The sequence below is a fragment of the Oryx dammah genome, unplaced genomic scaffold (assembly GCF_014754425.2).
Source record: "Oryx dammah isolate SB20612 unplaced genomic scaffold, SCBI_Odam_1.1 HiC_scaffold_26, whole genome shotgun sequence".
Taxonomy (NCBI): domain Eukaryota; kingdom Metazoa; phylum Chordata; class Mammalia; order Artiodactyla; family Bovidae; genus Oryx; species Oryx dammah.
The window spans coordinates 42,404,131-42,422,374 of record NW_024070210.1 but is presented as its reverse complement, the minus strand read 5'-3'; the positions used below and the strand labels follow the sequence as shown (position 1 = coordinate 42,422,374).

General features: G+C 38.2%; 1 protein-coding gene across 1 annotated transcript in view; it reads left to right on the top strand.

Annotated features, from left to right (window-relative positions):
* Positions 1–18,244, top strand: part of ATP8B4 (ATPase phospholipid transporting 8B4 (putative)) — a 284,590-nt gene that overhangs the window by 134,695 nt on the left and 131,651 nt on the right. Inside the window, exons 7-9 of the mRNA XM_040226490.1 lie at positions 4,431–4,503; positions 12,566–12,636; positions 17,490–17,572. Coding sequence (XP_040082424.1) covers positions 4,431–4,503; positions 12,566–12,636; positions 17,490–17,572 — 227 coding nt within the window. The remainder of the gene's footprint in view (positions 1–4,430; positions 4,504–12,565; positions 12,637–17,489; positions 17,573–18,244) is intronic.

Here is an 18,244-nt window from a genome sequence, read left to right as displayed (position 1 = left end):
CAGGTTGCTCTGCCGGGAACTGTCTGAGGTCAGCCCTGCGTGTATGCACTTCCCAGGTCTAAGCTGCTCAGTTTCAGGTACTCGGGTAGTCCTGAGGCGCAGATTCGGTTGGGCCTGCGTTTTGTGCTCTTCCCGGTCTGAGCAGCTCAGCTGACCAGGTGTTTGGCGAGTACGGTCGCTGTGACTTATCACCTCCCCCATCCCTGCCACCCCAGTTTTCTGGGTGTACAACTGGCACACCTTCTCAGGCGGAGGTAGACCGTCCAGAATCCCAAGAAGTCTTAGCAATGAAGCTTACTTCCAGTTTGGTAGATAATGCCTCTCTGGGGCTGCAATTGCCACCTTCTGGCTCTGGCTGCCAGTCAGCGGAGGGGCATGGTCTGCAGCCGGCTCTCTCTGCTCAGTCCTTTGTTCTGTGAGCAGGCCTGATGGTGTCTTCAGTTCAGTTCAGTACAGGCACTCAGTCATGTCCGACTCTTTGCGACCCCATGAATCGCAGCACGCCAGGCCTCCCTGTCCATCACCAACTCCCTGAGTTCACTCAGAGTCATGTCCATCGAGTCAGTGATTCCATCCAGCCATCTCATCCTCGGTTGTCCCCTTCTCCTCCTGCCCCCAATCCCTCCCAGCATCAAAGTCTTCTCCAGTGAGTCAACTCTTCGCATGAAGTGGCCAAAGTACTGGAGTTTCAGCTTTAGCATCATTCCTTCCAAAGAAATCCCAGGGTTGATCTCCTTTAGAATGGACTGGTTGGATCTCCTTGCAGTCCAAGGGACTCTCAAGGGTCTTCTCCAGCACCACAGTTCAAAAGCATCAATTCTTTGGCACTCAGCTTTCTTTACAGTCCAACTCTCACATCCATACAGGACTACTGGAAAAACCATAGCCTTGACTAGGCAGACCTTTGTTGGCAAAGTAATGTCTCTGCTTTTTAATATGCTTTTTAGGTTGGTCATAACTTTCCTTCTGAGGAGTAAGCGTCTTTTAATTTCATGGCTGCAGTCACCATCTGCAGTGATTTTGGAGCCCCCCAAAATAAAGTCAGCCACTGTTTCCACTGTTTCCCCATCTATTTCCCATGGAGTGATGGGACCAGATGCCATGATCTTCATTTTCTGAATGTTGAGCTTTAAGCCAACTTTTTCACTCTCCTCTTTCACTTTCATAAGAGGCTTTTTAGTTCCTCTTCACTTTCTGCCATAAGGGTAATCTGCATATCTGAGGTTATTGATATTTCTCCCGGCAATCTTGATTCCAGCTTGTGCTTCTTCCAACCTAGCATTTCTCATGATGTACTCTGCATATAAGCTAAATAAGCAAGGTGACAATATACAGCCTTGGTGTACTCCTTTTCCTATTTGGAACCAGTCTGTTGTTCCATGTCCAGTTCTGACTGTTGCTTCCTGACCTGCATATAGGTTTCTCAAGAGGCAGATCACATGGTCTGGTATTCCCATCTCTCTTAGAATTTTCCACAGTTTATTGTGATCCACACAGTCAAAGGCTTTGGCCTAGTCAATAAAGCAGAAAGAGATGTTTTTCTGGAACTCTCTTGCTTTTTCTATGATCCAGCAGATGTTGGCAATTTGATCTCTGGTTCCTCTGCCTTTTCTAAAACCAGCTTGAACATCTGGAAGTTCACAGTTTATGTACTGTTGGAGCCTGGCTTGGAGAATTTTGAGCATTACTTTACTAGCATGTGAGATGAGTGCAGTCATGTGTTAGTTTGAACATTCTTTGGCATTGCCTTTCTTTGGGATTGGAATGAAAACTGACCTTTTCCAGTCCTGTGACCACTGCTGAGTTTTCCAAATATGCTGGCATATTGAGTACAGCACTTTCACAGCATCATCTTTCAGGATTTGAAATAGCTCAACTGAAATTCCATCACTTCCACTAGCTTTGTTCGTAGTGATGCTTTCTAAGGCCCACTTGACTTCCCATTCCTGTCTTAGGTTAGGGCTTTTCGCATGGTAGTTCTCCCACAGTCTGGTTTGCTATCCCAAGTTAGTTCCCTCAGATTGCCCTTGGGGCATTCAGGCCCAGTCCTTACTCTAAGCAATGCAGCCCATGCCTCTCTGCTCAGCCCCGGCTTGCTAGTGGAGGATGCAGGCGTCTGCGCTGCTTCTCCGCTGGGGGAGTTATCATTGGGCATGTAATCTGTGGGTTTTAATTATTTATTTATTTTTCCTCCCGATTATGTTGCCCTCTGTGGTTCCAAGGCTCGCCACAGAGTCGGCAGTGAGAGTGTTTCCTGGTGTTTGGAAACTTCTGTCTTTTTTAAGACTCCCTTCCCGGGATGGATGTCCGTCCCTACCTCTTTTGTCTCTTTTTTTGTCTTTTATATTTTTTCCTACCTCATTTCGAAGACAATGGGCTGCTTTTCTGGGTGCCTGATGTCCTCTGCCGGCATTCAGAAGTGGTTTTGTGGAATTTACTCAGTGTTCTAATGTTCTTTTGATGAATTGGTGGGGGAGAAAGTGATCTCCTCATCCTATTCCGTCGCCGTCGTAGGACCACCTCTGCAGATTGTCTTCTTAAAGAGACTTTATTCCACTATTGTTCCAAGTGTAGCAGTTAATTCAAGTAATTCCCATGGATACCACCAGACTTTTAAAAGCATCTTTTCCAATTGCTTTGGTTTTATGGGGGGAAATATTATAACAGTAGAGAAAAACAAGTTAGAATTAAGTAAGAAAACTCAGGTGTTGATTTATTCCCCCCAAATAGTGGCTGTTGTTACTTATCTGTGTTGTTACTTAACTCTCAAATGTATATTTTGAAATGTATAAGGGATCCTATAGAGTTTCCTTTTAACTTGGGTTGACTTTTCCATTTGGGTTAATGAGGTAGGATGTGGTCCTTCCTAGAGCTTAGAGTATACAGGTAGGAGGCATAAGAGTTTACAAATGAGAGTTAGTGTCTTCTCAGCATCTTCTTGATGCAGAGGAACTTTCAGTAGAGACTTCAGGGAAATTCAGTAGCAGTGCAGTTTCCATAAATAAACACACGGTCTCTGTCTTGGTTTTATTTTTTCTGAGATACTGTTCCCTGAGAAATGTCACTAATGCCTGAAAGTAGATACCCCAGGAGAAACAGACCAACACATAATCTATTCATACCTGTAAAAAGAAATAAAATGAGATTTAAAGGCTTCCTAGGTTCTCTCATTGTCATCAACCTAGATAAAGTACAGAAAAGTATGGTATTGGAAAAATGAATGAATTCTGGCTAAAAATGAAAATGCTTAAATTGAAAACTTTCCAGAACAACATGTACTTGGAGCTGTATTAAAGAGAAATTCTTTGAGTGTTTAAGCCAAATGACCCAGCAGGGTTGATAGTGTGAGGCATATTTCACAGTTGTATAAATATTTAAAACTGTTTTCCAGCCTATAAAACAAGTATATTAGGTTGTTTTTCAAAAACTTAACAATGAAATTAACCTGCCCACCTTAACTTGTTGGGAAACCTGCCCTTCTTGTCACAGCCTTCTCTCCTAGAAGAAATTGCTGGGAAGGGGGTGTGATGAAGGTTTCTAACTCAGAAAACAAAGCTGGTTTACATTTCAGAGAACTTCAGAAAGAGCATCATGGATACTCATGGGTGGTGTTTCCAGATGGGCTCTCTGCCTAACTTGTTGAAAGGGGCCTGACCAACGGGACACAACAGCTTTTTGTCATAAACCGCTTTGAACTTGGTGAAGGTAGACTTGGGACTCCATTATATACATGAACCTCAAAGAAAACAGTGTAACATCTTGACCATGTTCTCACTTCTGAGCTGTTCATCCTAGCTGTTAGAATGCCACCAAGCCTGTCCTTTGGCCATAGTCCTGTGGATGATTTGTAGGTGGTCTTTCTTGTTCAGTTTTGTTTTTGTTTTTTTTTGTCATTGATTGCTGCTCTTGTCCTTTCCAGAATTTTTATTCTTTTCCTCTTGCATTCTAGCTGTTGCCCTGGACTACTCTCCCTTGCCTCTGTGTCCTTCATATGTTGCCTCCAGTTAAATAGACTTCTGAGACAACAGCTGTGATGCTTTTATATTAACATAGAGTTTGAAAAGAATAATGACTAAATTTATTCCTTTCCTTCCCCCTGAGCTTGTTTTTGAATGTTCTGCAAGTAAGAGTTAATAGCTGCTGTATAAAGCTGGCACCATGGAGTGGTGGGAAGAGGACACACCAAGGGTTAGGCATTTCGAGTCTAGCCCTAGAGATAACTAACTCACCGGGTCTCTGGGCAAATCGCTTGACCTCTTTTACTCGTTCACTCGGGTAAATGACTTTGTTAGGCAAGGCTCTTTAAACTGAGCATTCTAGGAAAAAAGTCTTACTTGCTTCTTCTGTCATATGATGCTGTATTGTGAATACATTTTCCTGATTCTTTTCTCTATTCCTGAAAAAAAAATTAATTTTGTTTTTGTTCTTAGACTGCAGAATGAAAAATGGATGAACGTCAAAGTGGGAGACATCATTAAATTAGAAAATAACCAATTTGTTGCTGTGAGTATTTCGTATTGTTTAAAGAATTTATCTCAGGTTAAAATAGTATGTGTGCTAAACTATTTACACTTGCAGATTCAGCAAATCTGTAATAATTTAGCATAACTAATGAGGGAATACCAAGAAGCATTATTAAAATGTCTCAATTTTAAGATACTTTTAAGGACATATTGATTACTTACTTTCAATAACACGATAACTCAGACAAGACTGAGTGATTGTCACCTTGTTATTTTCTTTGGGGTCTTTTAAACTAATAGAGAAAAAGATTTAAAATCATTTGATGTAAATAACAGCTTTTAAAATGCTCCAGAATACTTTAAAAATAGTTTATTCCTGTCCCCTAACAATGGAATTAATGGTGTTAATTTGCAGGATTTTAGGAGAAAAGACTAGCTAGAGAAAGAGGAAAATGAATGCTCTCTCCTGAATAATCCCAATCAGAAAATGTTGATTGAATGTTCTCACTGTTTTTGAGGTTTTACTTTCTTTCAAATGCACTATAATTTATGTTTTCAAAATTCCTGGGTTACCGTTCCCTTAATAAAATTCAAGGGATCAATTCAGACTAAAATATGTGACTAACTATAGATCATATTAAATGCAAGCTAATATAAAAGCTATTCAGAACAGGATTAAAAATTCTATATAGTCTTTATGTCAAATGTATATTAGATTAGTCAGGAAAACTTTTGTGTTAATACCATTTTATTTATCAAGTTGTGTTCTTCATTAAATCTGAGACATTTTCCCACAGGATAAAATAAACAGCCCCAAGATCTATTTATAAGAACAACTCAGTTGAGACTCTTAAATAGTCACTTTCAGAAGCAGTTTTCTTTCATTAAGTCATTTTCTGTGTATAGTGATTCTCGAGAGCAACCCATGCTAAGGCAACTAGTCAGTGAATAGGACATTCAAAAAAAGTTCATAGGAATTTGCTGTATGACTCAGAGAAGTCAAACAGGGGCTCTGTAACAACCTAGAGGTGTGGGATGAGGAGGGAGGTGGGGGGCAGGTTCAAGAGGGAGGGGACACATCTGTACCTATGGCTGATTCATGTTGTTTGGCAAAAACCAACACAATACCGTAAAGCAATGATTCTTCAATTAAAAATAAATAAAGTAAAAAAAGTAGGATCAGCACATTTAGAGAGGAGACAATGGAGAATCCTCTCACCCTTTCTGCTACATTAGGGACACAGAAAGAAGATGGCTGTCACTGGATGAGGACATCCTCTAGTGAGTGTCTTGATCTTGGAATTCCCAGCCTCTGGAACTATCAGAGATAAATTTCTGTTGTTTAAAAGTAAAAAAAAAAAGAAAAAAAAAGTTCAAACTTTAAGTAGAGAAGTGCTTATTTCTCTGACCCCATATTGTATCTGTGCTCCAACTTGCCTTCTAAAGCCTTACTATTCTAACTTGCACTTCCCTTGGTCTTTGTTTTTAGTTTAGTTGTATTTTCTGTGTTATAGTATACACGCTGCTTGTTATTGCAGACCTTTCTGTGGAATGAAACATGGAGTCAAGTATAAGTACAGGCATCACATGGCAGGAAACCAGTTCCACAACACATCGTTAGCATTGGTTTAAAATGAATCCACATTTAGATGAGTTCCCGGGAAGTCAGTGATCCATGTGTCCCAGCACTGTCCAGTAGAACTTTCTGCAGTGAAGAAGATGTTCTATGTGCTGTCCAAATATAGAACAGTCAGAAGCACCTTGTGGATATGGAATCCTGGTAATGTGGTTATGCAACTAGGAACTGAAAGTTAAATTCTATTTAATTTTAATTAATTTAGATTTAAATAGCCATGTGTGACTTGTGGCTTCCTTATTGGACAGTGCAGATGTAGCCTTTTCATTGTGGTCATGTGATGGGGCAGAAATCCTTATTTATTCCCAACCCTTCCCTAGTCCTGTTGTTCTTGCTTTCACTTGGAGGGACAGCAATAAAATAACACTGAGCATCTTGTACCCCCTTGCTTGCTCCCCTCTTTCCCAGGAGTGACTGCTCTGATTGTCAAGTGTGGGGCAGTAACTGGTGTGCATGACCTGGCACCTCCTTCCTTCCCTTTCTCTTCAGGCTCTGTCTGTGTACAGAGAGAACGCTCTGCCCTGCTTGGTCACAGCATTTGTTTTATAGGAGTAAATCCCCATGGTGGGGGTGATGGGAGGGTCTGGGTAGTTTCGATCTTCCAGAGAGTTTCATCTATGACTGGATAATCTGTCTATCTGGAGCGAAGTATTAGCAAGCCCACTCAGGCCACAGACCTAAAGCCTGGTCTGCAACTGCTTGGTCAGTAGCAGATGATATTTTTCTAATTTCCAGTCATGTCTGTCTGACTCCTACCATTATAGCTCTGTTGCTTTAGTCTTTGGATAAGTGAGGGGGTCCTCCAAATGCCAGAACATTTCAGTGCCTCTTGATTAGGTCACTTGGTTCAAAAGTTTTCCATGTGCAGTTACTCAGCACCTATGAAGCTGTTTTCAGGGACAAATAAATGTTTCTATGGGTGAACTGCTGTAATCACTTAGAAGTGCTAATATACCTTCCTGCTCCCTGGCATCAGCTCTTAGAGGCTGAGAGCTTACATGTGGCGAGCAACAATCACAGGTCTCTAAAAGAGACTCAATTCTGAGTTACTGCACCGAGGTAGCCTGGGAAACCAGATCATGAAGATCATGAAAAGTCATAGCTAGCCTTTATTGACTACATGCCACATATCAGATAATATTACAAGCTCTTTATACAGCTTAACTCATTTAATCCTCACATTAGCCTAATGACAGCAGGTTATGTACTATTATTGTTCCCATTTTGCAGATCAGAAAATAGAGGTACAGTGCCATCAGATAGCTTGTCAATAGGAGGGTTAGGAGTTAAACTCCATCTGGGTTTTAACCCCACTCTTTACCACTACCATATACAGCTCCTGCCTCCATTAGAAGACCTGTCCTAATTACCTTGAGCCTGGGCTTCAGAATCAGAGCCTCTAGGCTTGGATGCTAGAAGTGCTGCTCCCAATTCTAATGCATAGCCTCTAACTGTGAAACTTAGAATTTCTAACTTGACTTAAGTCATTTTAAGCAAGGAAAGGAGCTTGTCTGAGATGACCAGTTAGCTGGCCTGTTAAGAGTTACTCACCTCTGTTTTCCATCCTTACTGCCCTTTACCTTAAAAAATCTAAAACACTTCTGGACTGAATTTCCAGAGCTCCTATTTTTATTTTAGGACAAGAAAAAATGGAGAGCATAATTCAGTTATCACAATGAGACTGACTTGTGTTAGATGAACCAAGTAAACAGTGTGAGAAAACCACACTGCAGAGTAGTTCCCGATACTGGTAGACCCTGGTCCCTGGGAACCATGCCTACCTTCCTCCTTTAATTGACCACCGTGCTATTTTACTGTTTTGCTCTTCTTATCTGGTGGTAGAAATAAACCTTTTCCTGGACATGAGCATATTTGAATTTCACATTAATTTAGTCGTTTAGCTTATTTAGAAAAAGCTCCCCTTCCATCCCCTGCACAAAATGGCCTTTGTGTTTTAGATGTTTACAACAGTAAATTTTTGCTTTAGAACAAAGGCATTCTTCTGCTACAGAAACTGAAAATTTCACCTTAAGAATTGAAAGGACTAGTTTGACCTAAACTCCAGTCCTGATCACGGACAGGCTTTGTCTCTCTCTGGACCCATCATCAGGGCATCTCATCCAGTGTTTTTTCAGCATCTTTTAAAGGATATCCTTTTGGGGGGCCATTTTGTGGTTGAATTGCCTTTTCAGTTATTTTAACTTTTATAACTTCAGAGTTACTTGTTTTACTCTAATGGCTGAAATAAATCTTCCTCTTTAAAAAAAATGTGATATGTTCAACATGCATTTGAACATTTGGATCTGAACAATGGATCTGAAACTTAAATTTTAAAGAAAAATATAACTACTGTCTTACACATTTTCATTTTTATGACTTCATTCTGATTTTTGTCCATATCAACATATTTTTCCATAAGTTATTCATACCACATGAGCCATTTTGGATTTTTATTTTTGGACTATAAAAGAATAAAAGAAGAGATAATTTTGTAGATGATAAAAGAAGAATTCCATGTTTGAGAATGGCTTTAAAAAATGAAGGGAGATCCAAATATGATGTTTCAGTTAATTCTACAAATTCATCTTTCCATTTGGTTATGAATCAAATCCCAATATTCTTTCACCATTGTAGTTTTGATTTTTGAACACTAGCAAAGCAAAATGCTGTTTGTTATTTATAGTTGTATTCCAGTCATTCTATAGCCAACCAGAAGAAAGAGTGTGCATTTTAGGATCAGAGTTCTGAGTTCTAGTTCCAGCTTTGTCCTTTAAGCTCCATATGGCCATGGGTATGGCTTTAAAGCTCTTAGAGCCCTGGGTGCCTCTATTAGATGTGATGAAGCTTTCACCATGAGTTGCTACGGGCATTACGTGAGTTAATTTAGTTCATCTAGTGCTTGTCAGGCTGGAAATGACCTTCCCAGGTTTCTTATCCACACAGTAGGAACAATATTATCCCCCAGTGAGACTGTTGAGAGAATAAAGTGATACAATTATGTGAATGTTTTGTTAGCCCTTAGCTGCGCAGCTTTTAGATGTTATATGATTGCTTGAGGTTTAGCTTCATTGGCTCTTTAATTCAACAAACGTTAATTATGCCTAATAAATCTAGGAGTCTAGTGCCATTGGCTCTTAGAACTTACAGATGTTCCGCAGATTCTTTTCAAGAGTCCTCTGGCTGGTATATTTGTTTCAGGTCTCCGTGAAGCTGCTGCTTGGGCTTTTCGTTACCTTTGGAAGGTGGGTGAAGAGACGCTGTGTTAAAAACAATCCTCAATTCTTAAGAGAGATAGTTGAATCTTTCCTGGGAGGGCATGGGGAAAAGGAACCAATAATTGACAGAAGAAAGTATTGGGTTGGCCAAAAAGTTTGTTCAAGCTTTTCCATAACGTCACTTGGAAACCTAAACTAACTTTTTGGCCAACCCAGTACAAATAAGAGTCGAAGGAAGATGGGTATGGTTGGAATTAACTGCTGCCTGGTCCCACTGTGAGTTCCAGTAATCACACTTTCTGTTATTGTACTTCATTCCTGCTAACATCTCTGCCTGCAGGGACCTGCCCTCCATTCCATCTGGAATCTTCCATGAAGCCCTTCCTTAGCTACCAGTCAGATATACCCCTTTCTCACTTGCATTCCTCCCATAGCACTTTGTTAATAAGATACTTAGAACCCTTATCATGTTCTGTCTTTACTAAACTATAAAATCCTTGAAAGAAAGAAGTTTTCACTCAATTTAGTACTCCTGGCAGTATGGGCCTTGAATTGCCTAGATTCACACCCTAGTGCCCTACTTTGTGGCCTCAAACAAGTTACTGAACCTCTTTGGGCCTCGCTTTACTTATCTGTAAAGTAGAGATAGCAACAAGATATACATTTAGGATTTCTTTGAGTTAAATAAAATGCTGCATTAAGGCTAGGCTATATAGAATAGTGCCAGACACATAGTAAGAACTCACCAAATTTTGGCTATTGGTATTATAAACACTTCCAACTCAAACACAAGTTTCTGGATCGACTAGGAATTGGGTCCCTGAGAGATATTGAAGGGATCAGCTTAAGGAAGACTGACCTGAGACTGACAGAATGTTGGGGCTTGTTGTGCCCTCAGACCACCCACGTGTCGCCCCACTCCCTGCTCTGAAGAGCAGAGGGCAATCCAGTGCTAGCAAGGCTGTTCCTGCAGCTCTCCTGCCTTTCCTTTCCCAAAGGACTACCGAGTGTGTGTGGAAGCAGGGCGGCATGATGGCGACTTAGCTGGCCACTGCTCGTTCACATACCCTCTTCAACTGCAGTGAATGAACAACACTTGAAGAGAGAAGTTAGCAAAAGGAAATACCAAAACTCAGCAGTTGGGCTGGGAGAAAAGAGGAAGAGTGAGGGGAGGCAGGGCAGGGATTAGGCAGTGGGAAAACAGGAGGAAGGTTCAGAGGACACAGAAAAAGTTGACAATGGAGGTGACAGGAGGAGGCAGGGAAGGTAGATGAAGGGAAGATAGAAGTCCCAGCTTCCCAAGGTATAGAGAGAGCAGTAAGAGTTAGCCCAGAACCTGTGAGGTTGACACTTTCTGCCTCTAGGAGGTTGAGTCACTGCTCAGGAGAGAATCCAGTCACCAGGTGGCAGTGGTGCCTCAGTCACATGTTCTGAGCCAACTGTGGCCAACAGTCCCTCTCCTTATTTACTGAAAATATGTGTTAAGGCAGCTGAGCTCAAAATTACGCAGTAACATTGGATAGTTCTTACTAGGCAGAATTTTGAAGAAAAGCAACCGTAGGTACAAATGGTTATCTTTCTCTAAACTTCATAACTATTTTTCAGTCACAGATGGTAGCAATTAGAGAATTCTGGCTTTTGTTTAAAATGATCCTGTTAAAGTCAGGGAGGAGAACCATAGGCCAAAGAGTGTGAAGCTCTACTGCTGTTGTGCCTTATGCCTTTATTCATTGTAACTGTGAGAAATAAAATCAAGGTACATTTTCATAACACTTTTTCACTTTAAAAATGTTGGCTTATAACTGGCATATACTCTTCACATGTCCTCTTCAGAGTGAGTTTGCTTTGGTCATGTTGTGAGAAGTCAGAAAGTAAATAATTTCTTCCCTGACAGACGTCTGTGACTTTTTCATCCAGAGTTGAAGAGCCTGAATAGTACAAACCCGTTTATTTTGTTAGGGGTTTGTCACCGATTTGTTTTTCCAGTTCTGTTTTGTTATGACTTAGACAAAACTATTCCCCCATACATGCAGCTAAACCTGACCTATTTTTGAGTTGAAAATTTAAACACTTGAGAGAATGAAATGAGTAGTTTGATTCTGAATTTAACCTCCAGACTTTGATAATGGGATATTTCTAATATTTAAAAACCAAAGGTAAGAAAAATTGACAGTTTTGGAATGCCAGTTATACATTTAGAGGTAAAAAATTGTTAGGCTAATATGTCAAGATAAATTGCTATAATTTTAGTCACTTCTTTGTAGATATTCAAATTCTTAAGAATGTCATAAAAACCTTTATTTTAAATTAATTTTGAAATTTCAAATAAACAATTTCCCAATGTAGAAAGCTACCAGAATTCTAAAACTGAATCATGATCAGTCATTTCCAAAGTACCAAGAGAATAATTTATCTCTGTCCTAGACCAGCTCCTTGTCTCTGAATGTTTTCTGTTTTTACCATGTTTTCTATTCTATCCAGCCTTCTTGCTTAATTTCTGCTTTTCTTCTCTTTCCCTTTTCTTATACACCACCATCTTTTTCTTTTTTTTTTGTTTATCTTTTTAAAAAAATTATTTATTTTTAATTGAAGGATGGTTGCTTTACAGTATTGGTTTGATTTCTGCCATACATCAACAAGAATTACCATAGGTACACATATGTCCCCTCCCTCTTGAACCTTCCTGTCATCCTGTTTATTTTTTCAAGTTTGTTTTTCCTTTAATCCTTTTCTCTTTTTCTTGCCTCTCATTTTTTTCTATTGTTTCCAACTTTCTCCTGCTCCTTCACTTTTGTCTTTCCCCATTTCTTTGCCTGCCCTCTGCTCTTAACTGATAACTGAAGAATTAAAGTGTGTGCATATAAGTATTTCCAATTATCTTACTTACTGGAGAACATTTTATATTTTCCATGCACAAATATCACAGCAAGAAAATGGAATTTTATATATTTCTATAAAAGATATAAATTTTATATAGGAATATATAAAAACTTTATACATTTCTATTAAAAAATAAAGTGGTTGTTATATCCTGCCCTTGTTATATTCGGATGGCCAAGAGAGTGCAAAGCAGGAACAAGGAAGCAGAGGGTGGTTTTGATTCAGGGCATATGTCAGAGAGGTAGAGCAAGACTTCATGTCTCACTTTTTTTCTAAGGCTCTGCTGACTCATTAGTAATGGAGGGGTGATATTGAAGGCATTCAACCAATCTTCCCCCTCAAATATTCTTTATCATGGTTTTTCAAAATAGGCTGATCTCCTTCTTCTATCAAGTAGTGAGCCACATGGTCTCTGTTATATTGAAACTGCTGAGCTTGATGGGTAAGTTATTACAATTCAAATAATTGTAGAGCAATAGCTTTAGAAACAAGACCTAACTTAAATCTTAAACCTTAATCTTAGATGCAATGTGTGTGTGTATGTGTGTATGCATACCATGGAATATTAATCATTAAAAAGAATGAAATAATGCCATTTGCAGCAACACGGATGGGCCTCGAGATTATCATACTGAGTGAAGTAACTCAGAGAAAGACAAATGTCATATATCACTTAAATGTGGAATCTAAATAAATTGATACAAAGGAATTTAGTTCAAAACAGATATAGACACACTTACGACTACCAAAGGGGTAAATTAGGGATTTGAGATCAACAGGTACATGCACTGTTATATATAAAACAGATAAATAGCAAGAATCTATTGTATAATACAGGGAACTATATTAAATATAATCTGTAATGGAAAATAATCTGAAAAAGAATATATATATATATTGAATGACTTTGCTGTACACCTTAAACATTGTAAATCAACTATACCTCAATCAAAAAAATCTAAAAAACCCTTCATTTTATATTCTTGGAAGAAATAAGACTGTTAAATTGCAAAGTCCATTAAAAAATTTTTTTTGATGTGGACCATTTTCAAAGTTTTTACTGAATTTATTACAATACTTCTTCTGTTTTATGTGTTGGTGTTTTGGCTGTGAGGCACGTGGGATCTTAGCCCCTGACCAGGGATTGAATCTACACCCCCTGCATTGGAAGGTGAAGTCTTAGTCACTGGACCATCAGGGAAATCTCGTTTAGTCCATTTGCTAGTTACTTTGCAGATCTTGTGAAAACTGTCTTTTTTCTTGAATTTATTTCAGAAACAATGAGCTAACTATATATGTGAGTAATATATAGTTTACATAGGGATTCTTCACTGAGATTCCCTGGAAGGGTCTCTTTGTTTATTTGTTTTTAATTTCAAGTGCTTTTCTAAGGAAAATGAGAGGAATGGCAATCAAGATCGCTTGAAGAAAGAAGAACTGGTGTTACTTTATAAGGCAACTTTTGGAACTGGGTCAAGTGAGGATGTAGAGAGAGAAGAGAGCAATGAAGTAGAATGCAGTTTTGACATAAACGCTAATTTGGAATTTAGTTATAGACCATATAGTAATTTCATTTCAATGGATTCAGTTAGTCTGACATAAAAACATATATTGAACACTTACATTTTAAAGCATGTGCTTGAGATGGATTCTATCATTTAATCCTGACATAGGTACTATAAGCCCTATTGTATAGGTAAGGAAACGAAAGCTTGGAGAGACTAAAGAATTTGTCCCAAATTTCTAACGAATGAAACCAGGACTCATACCTGGCAGACAAAAGAGCCTGTGGTTTTAACCACTGCCTTCTAAATCATTGCTGTACTGAGGTATCCAAATAGAGATCAGCCTATGTGATCCTACCCTTGGTTTGGCAGAAGCTAAATAGTGCTAAGAGGAAAATTTATAGCTATATGTGTATACACTTGAAAAGAGGAAAAAAGCCTCAAACCAATTATCAAATCTTCCATTCATAGCCTAGAAAATAGCAAAATAAACCAAAGCAAGTAGAAGGAAGGAGCAAAGAGAAAAAAATCAATGAATTTGAAAATAGAAAAAGAATGTAGAAAAAGAAACAGAGTTAGTTCTTTGAAAACAGTAAAATAGACAAATTTTAAGACTGGGAAAGGAAAAAAAAAAAGATACAAATTAACAATATCATGAATGAACCAGGGAGTATTATAATAGATCCTGAAGTCATCAAAAAGATATGGAGATACTATGTATAACTCTATACACATTAACAACCTAGAGTAAATGGACTACTTGATTGAAAAACAGTCAAAACTCATCCAGTATGAAATAGTTTGAGTAGTCCTGTAATTGTTAAGGAAACAATTCAAATATAAAACATAAAACTATAAAACCTTTAGAAAAAACATAGTAGAAAGTCTTGAAGATTTAAGGCTAGTCAAAGAGCTCTTAGATTTGATCCAAAAAGCATAATGCACAAAAGGAACATTTGACAAACTGGATTTGGTCATGTTAATTTTTGTTTTTTCTGTGCAAAAGACTGTTAGGAGTATGAAAATAAAAGTTACAGACTAGGAGAAAATACTTGCAATCTATATATCTGACAAAGGACTTGTATCTTGAATATATGAAAAATATTAAAAACTCTACAGTAAAAATAATCCAATTAGAAAATTGGCAATGATATTAAAGGACAGTTCACCAAAGATAACTTACAGATGGCAAATAAGTACATGAGAAGATGCTCGACAACTTTAGCCATTGGGATATTAAAACAACAATGATGTATCACTTCCCACTTATCCTATCAGAATAACCAAAATAAAAACTAGTGAGAACTCCAAATGCTGGCAAGAATGTTGAGAAACCAAATCACTCACACATTGCTGATGAGAATATAAATGCTACAATCACTCTGGAAAACAGTGTGGCAGTTTCTTAAAAAGCTAAACATGTAGCTCCTATATAATCCAGCAGTTTCATTACCTGGCATTTATCCCAGAGAAATGACTTATCCTTACACAAAAATTTTTATACAAACATTTAGGGCAGCTTTATTCGTAATATCTCCAAATAGAAACAACTTATATGTCCATCATCAGGCAAATGGTTGCACAAACTTTGGTATATCCATATTGTGGAATATTACTGAGCAACAAAGAGGAATGAACTATCTATTGATATATGCAATAACTTGAATGAATCTTCACAGAATCATATTGAATGAAAAAAGTAAATATCAGAAGGTCACATACTATATTATTTTATTTATGTAACATTTCTATAAAATTAGAGAAATGGATAACAGATTAGGGATTGCCAGGAGTTTAAGATGGGTTGGAGGAGGCAGAGAAGGTAGTATGTCCATAAATGGAGCCCAGAGGAATCCTTGTGTTGATGGAAGTGTTCCATATCTTTACTGTTAATGTCAGCATCCTGGTTGTGATATTGTAATACAGTTTTGTGAGATGGTACCATAGGAGAAGTTGACTAAAAGGTAAAAAGAATCTTTCTGTATTGTTTCTTCTATTGAAAATAATTTTGAAATTTATCAAGATATTGACCAAAGTGACTGTACCGTTTTAGATGTCACTCTTAGTATATGAGATTTTCAGTGACTCTCTATCCTGGTATGATCAATCTTTTTAATTTCAGATAGTTCAGATAGTAGGCATGTAGTAGTAGTATTTTTTAGATAGTAGGCATGTAGTAGTATCTCATTATGGTTTTAATTTGCATTTCCCTTGTGAGAAATGATAGTGAAATTTTTTTTATTTATCACTATATTTCTTCTTTATTGAAGTGTCTATTCAGATCCTTTATGCATGTGTTATTTTATATTGTCATTTGTGGGTTTTTTTACAGATTAAAAAATATTATTTGAGAAAAAAATCAGGAGTTTGGGAAAAAAAATTTTTATCAGTGAGGCGTGTGTGATTATTCTTCCTCTTTAGTTTCCACATCTGAATATGGAAGTGAGATATTAGAATCCTGAGGAAATAAATTAACATGATGATGAACTTTGATGAGTGACAGCATACATGGAATAGAGGAGGCTGAGGAATGAGAGCTATCTGGTCCAGTTGGTGTGATTGTTTAAATTATTTGAAAAGTCATTTAAAGGGCAAACATTTGTCCTTTAATCTCAATACCACTGTCTAACTCTTTTCCATCAAGCCCAACTCAGTTTCTGCCTCAATTATGAAGTTATTTTTGACTGTCTATATTTATCTCTGTCTCCTAGAATTTGTAGATTTAGATCAATAAGATCTAAATGACTTTTGAATAAAGTTATTTCAATTATACATTCAGCTTAATGTTTTCTGCAGAAAGCTGTTTGACTAATGGGCATTCCTTGAATTCAGTTCTTATTGCCATAATATCATTGTGAAACTTAATTATGGAGAAGTTTAGATTAAGTGAAGTCGTAGGTATCTGCTCAGTTCTCTAAATTCAGTTTTTCATGGTTTGGCATGCACTTCCAAAAGGTGATGTTTGCTTTTTTACCTACCACTTGTTTTTCTTAAGAGGACAGTAACCTTCAGGGCTGCATTGAGTTTCATGGGTGACTGTGGTATGTATTCAATCGATATTTGTTGACCCACTACTACTGAACCCACTACTAAACATTTCCATAAAGACTGAACTCTGACAGATGCTCTTAAGCTATGGTAGAAGAGAATTTGGTTGAACTCAGTGAGGAAACTGACATGACAAACGCCTTAAACAGGAGGCTTGAGAGATGGCCATAGACTTGGCCATGGTCTTGTTTGGAAGAAGGTGACCAGCTCCTTGTGATCTACCTAGTTCCTGTCTAGTTTTATGATTCTAGATGTATGGGATTCTTGGCTTGATTCTTCAAGAAAAAGAAAGCTTTTCCCATTTGAATTGCAGCTACTGTGAAATTTACCAGTAAAACTTCTGCATAGATACCAGATTCTGGAGTGATACTGACCTCCTTTAACTGGCAACTGTGTTCCCATTCCTAATGTGTTTTGTAACTCATGCATGATGTCTAAGAATGTTCGAATGCAACCATACTTGTTATTAATACATCCTCTGTTTTTCTAAATAGCCAGACAGATCACTGTTGTTACAGAGATATGCCGTGGATGAAATGCTAACTCTTAGGAGTCTGCAAAGACGTGTCCACTTTCCCGAGATAGTGTGGGAGGTGTGAATGACATTCAGAGGGAGTTTCTTGAATCTCTTGTGTTGGATTTTGCATGTGCCAAAATTGCAGAAATGCCCCTGATTGCTTTGTGTAAGATACTGTTGGGCTATTTCATTTAAAAGTTCATGTCATGTCAATTAATTTCACAGGGAAACAAACCTTAAAGTGCGCCAGGCGCTCTCAGTTACCTCAGAACTTGGAGCAGATATTACCAGACTTGCGAAGTTTGATGGTAAGTGTTTAAAACTGAAAAAGACCTCAAAACCAAAAAGCTTTTGTAACAAAGGCATGTGACAAAATAATTATATGAAATTCAATTTATGTTTCTTTTTATTTGGTGGAAGGACATAAAATTCTCCAAGCATCAAAGCCTGTGATCTCTTCTCATGCTCAAGGGCAAAAGTGTTTACCAAGAGGAGAATGGCTGTATCAGTTCATTGTTCCTTTCATCCTTGTTTTCTCTTATCTAGACCTCGTTCCCTCTGGTCCCGTAATACCCTTCATTTGCCTGACCTGGGTCTCCCGGGAGCCTCATACAGACTTGCTGAGGATGAGTAACAGGCCACACTCCTATTTCTAGCTCTAGCTAGCCATGCATTCTCTGGCTCCATAACAAAGACCAAACCCCATACTACAGACTTGATGAAGACAGCAACTCTGCCTCATATATTTCTGTGTCTTTCGGAGTGCCTGGTATAATGTCATAAAGATAGTAGGTGTTCAAGAAGAATATTATAATTTATTAATCAGTTGTCAACTATTGCCCTTTATTTTAGACCAGGGTTTTGTTATCACCATCTTCACATCATTCAACCCAGTCCCATGCTCCTCAGCATGGTCTCCCCTGCCTATTCTACTCCATCTGTGTCTTGTTCTTTTCTATCAAAGCTGTCACAGAGTAGCA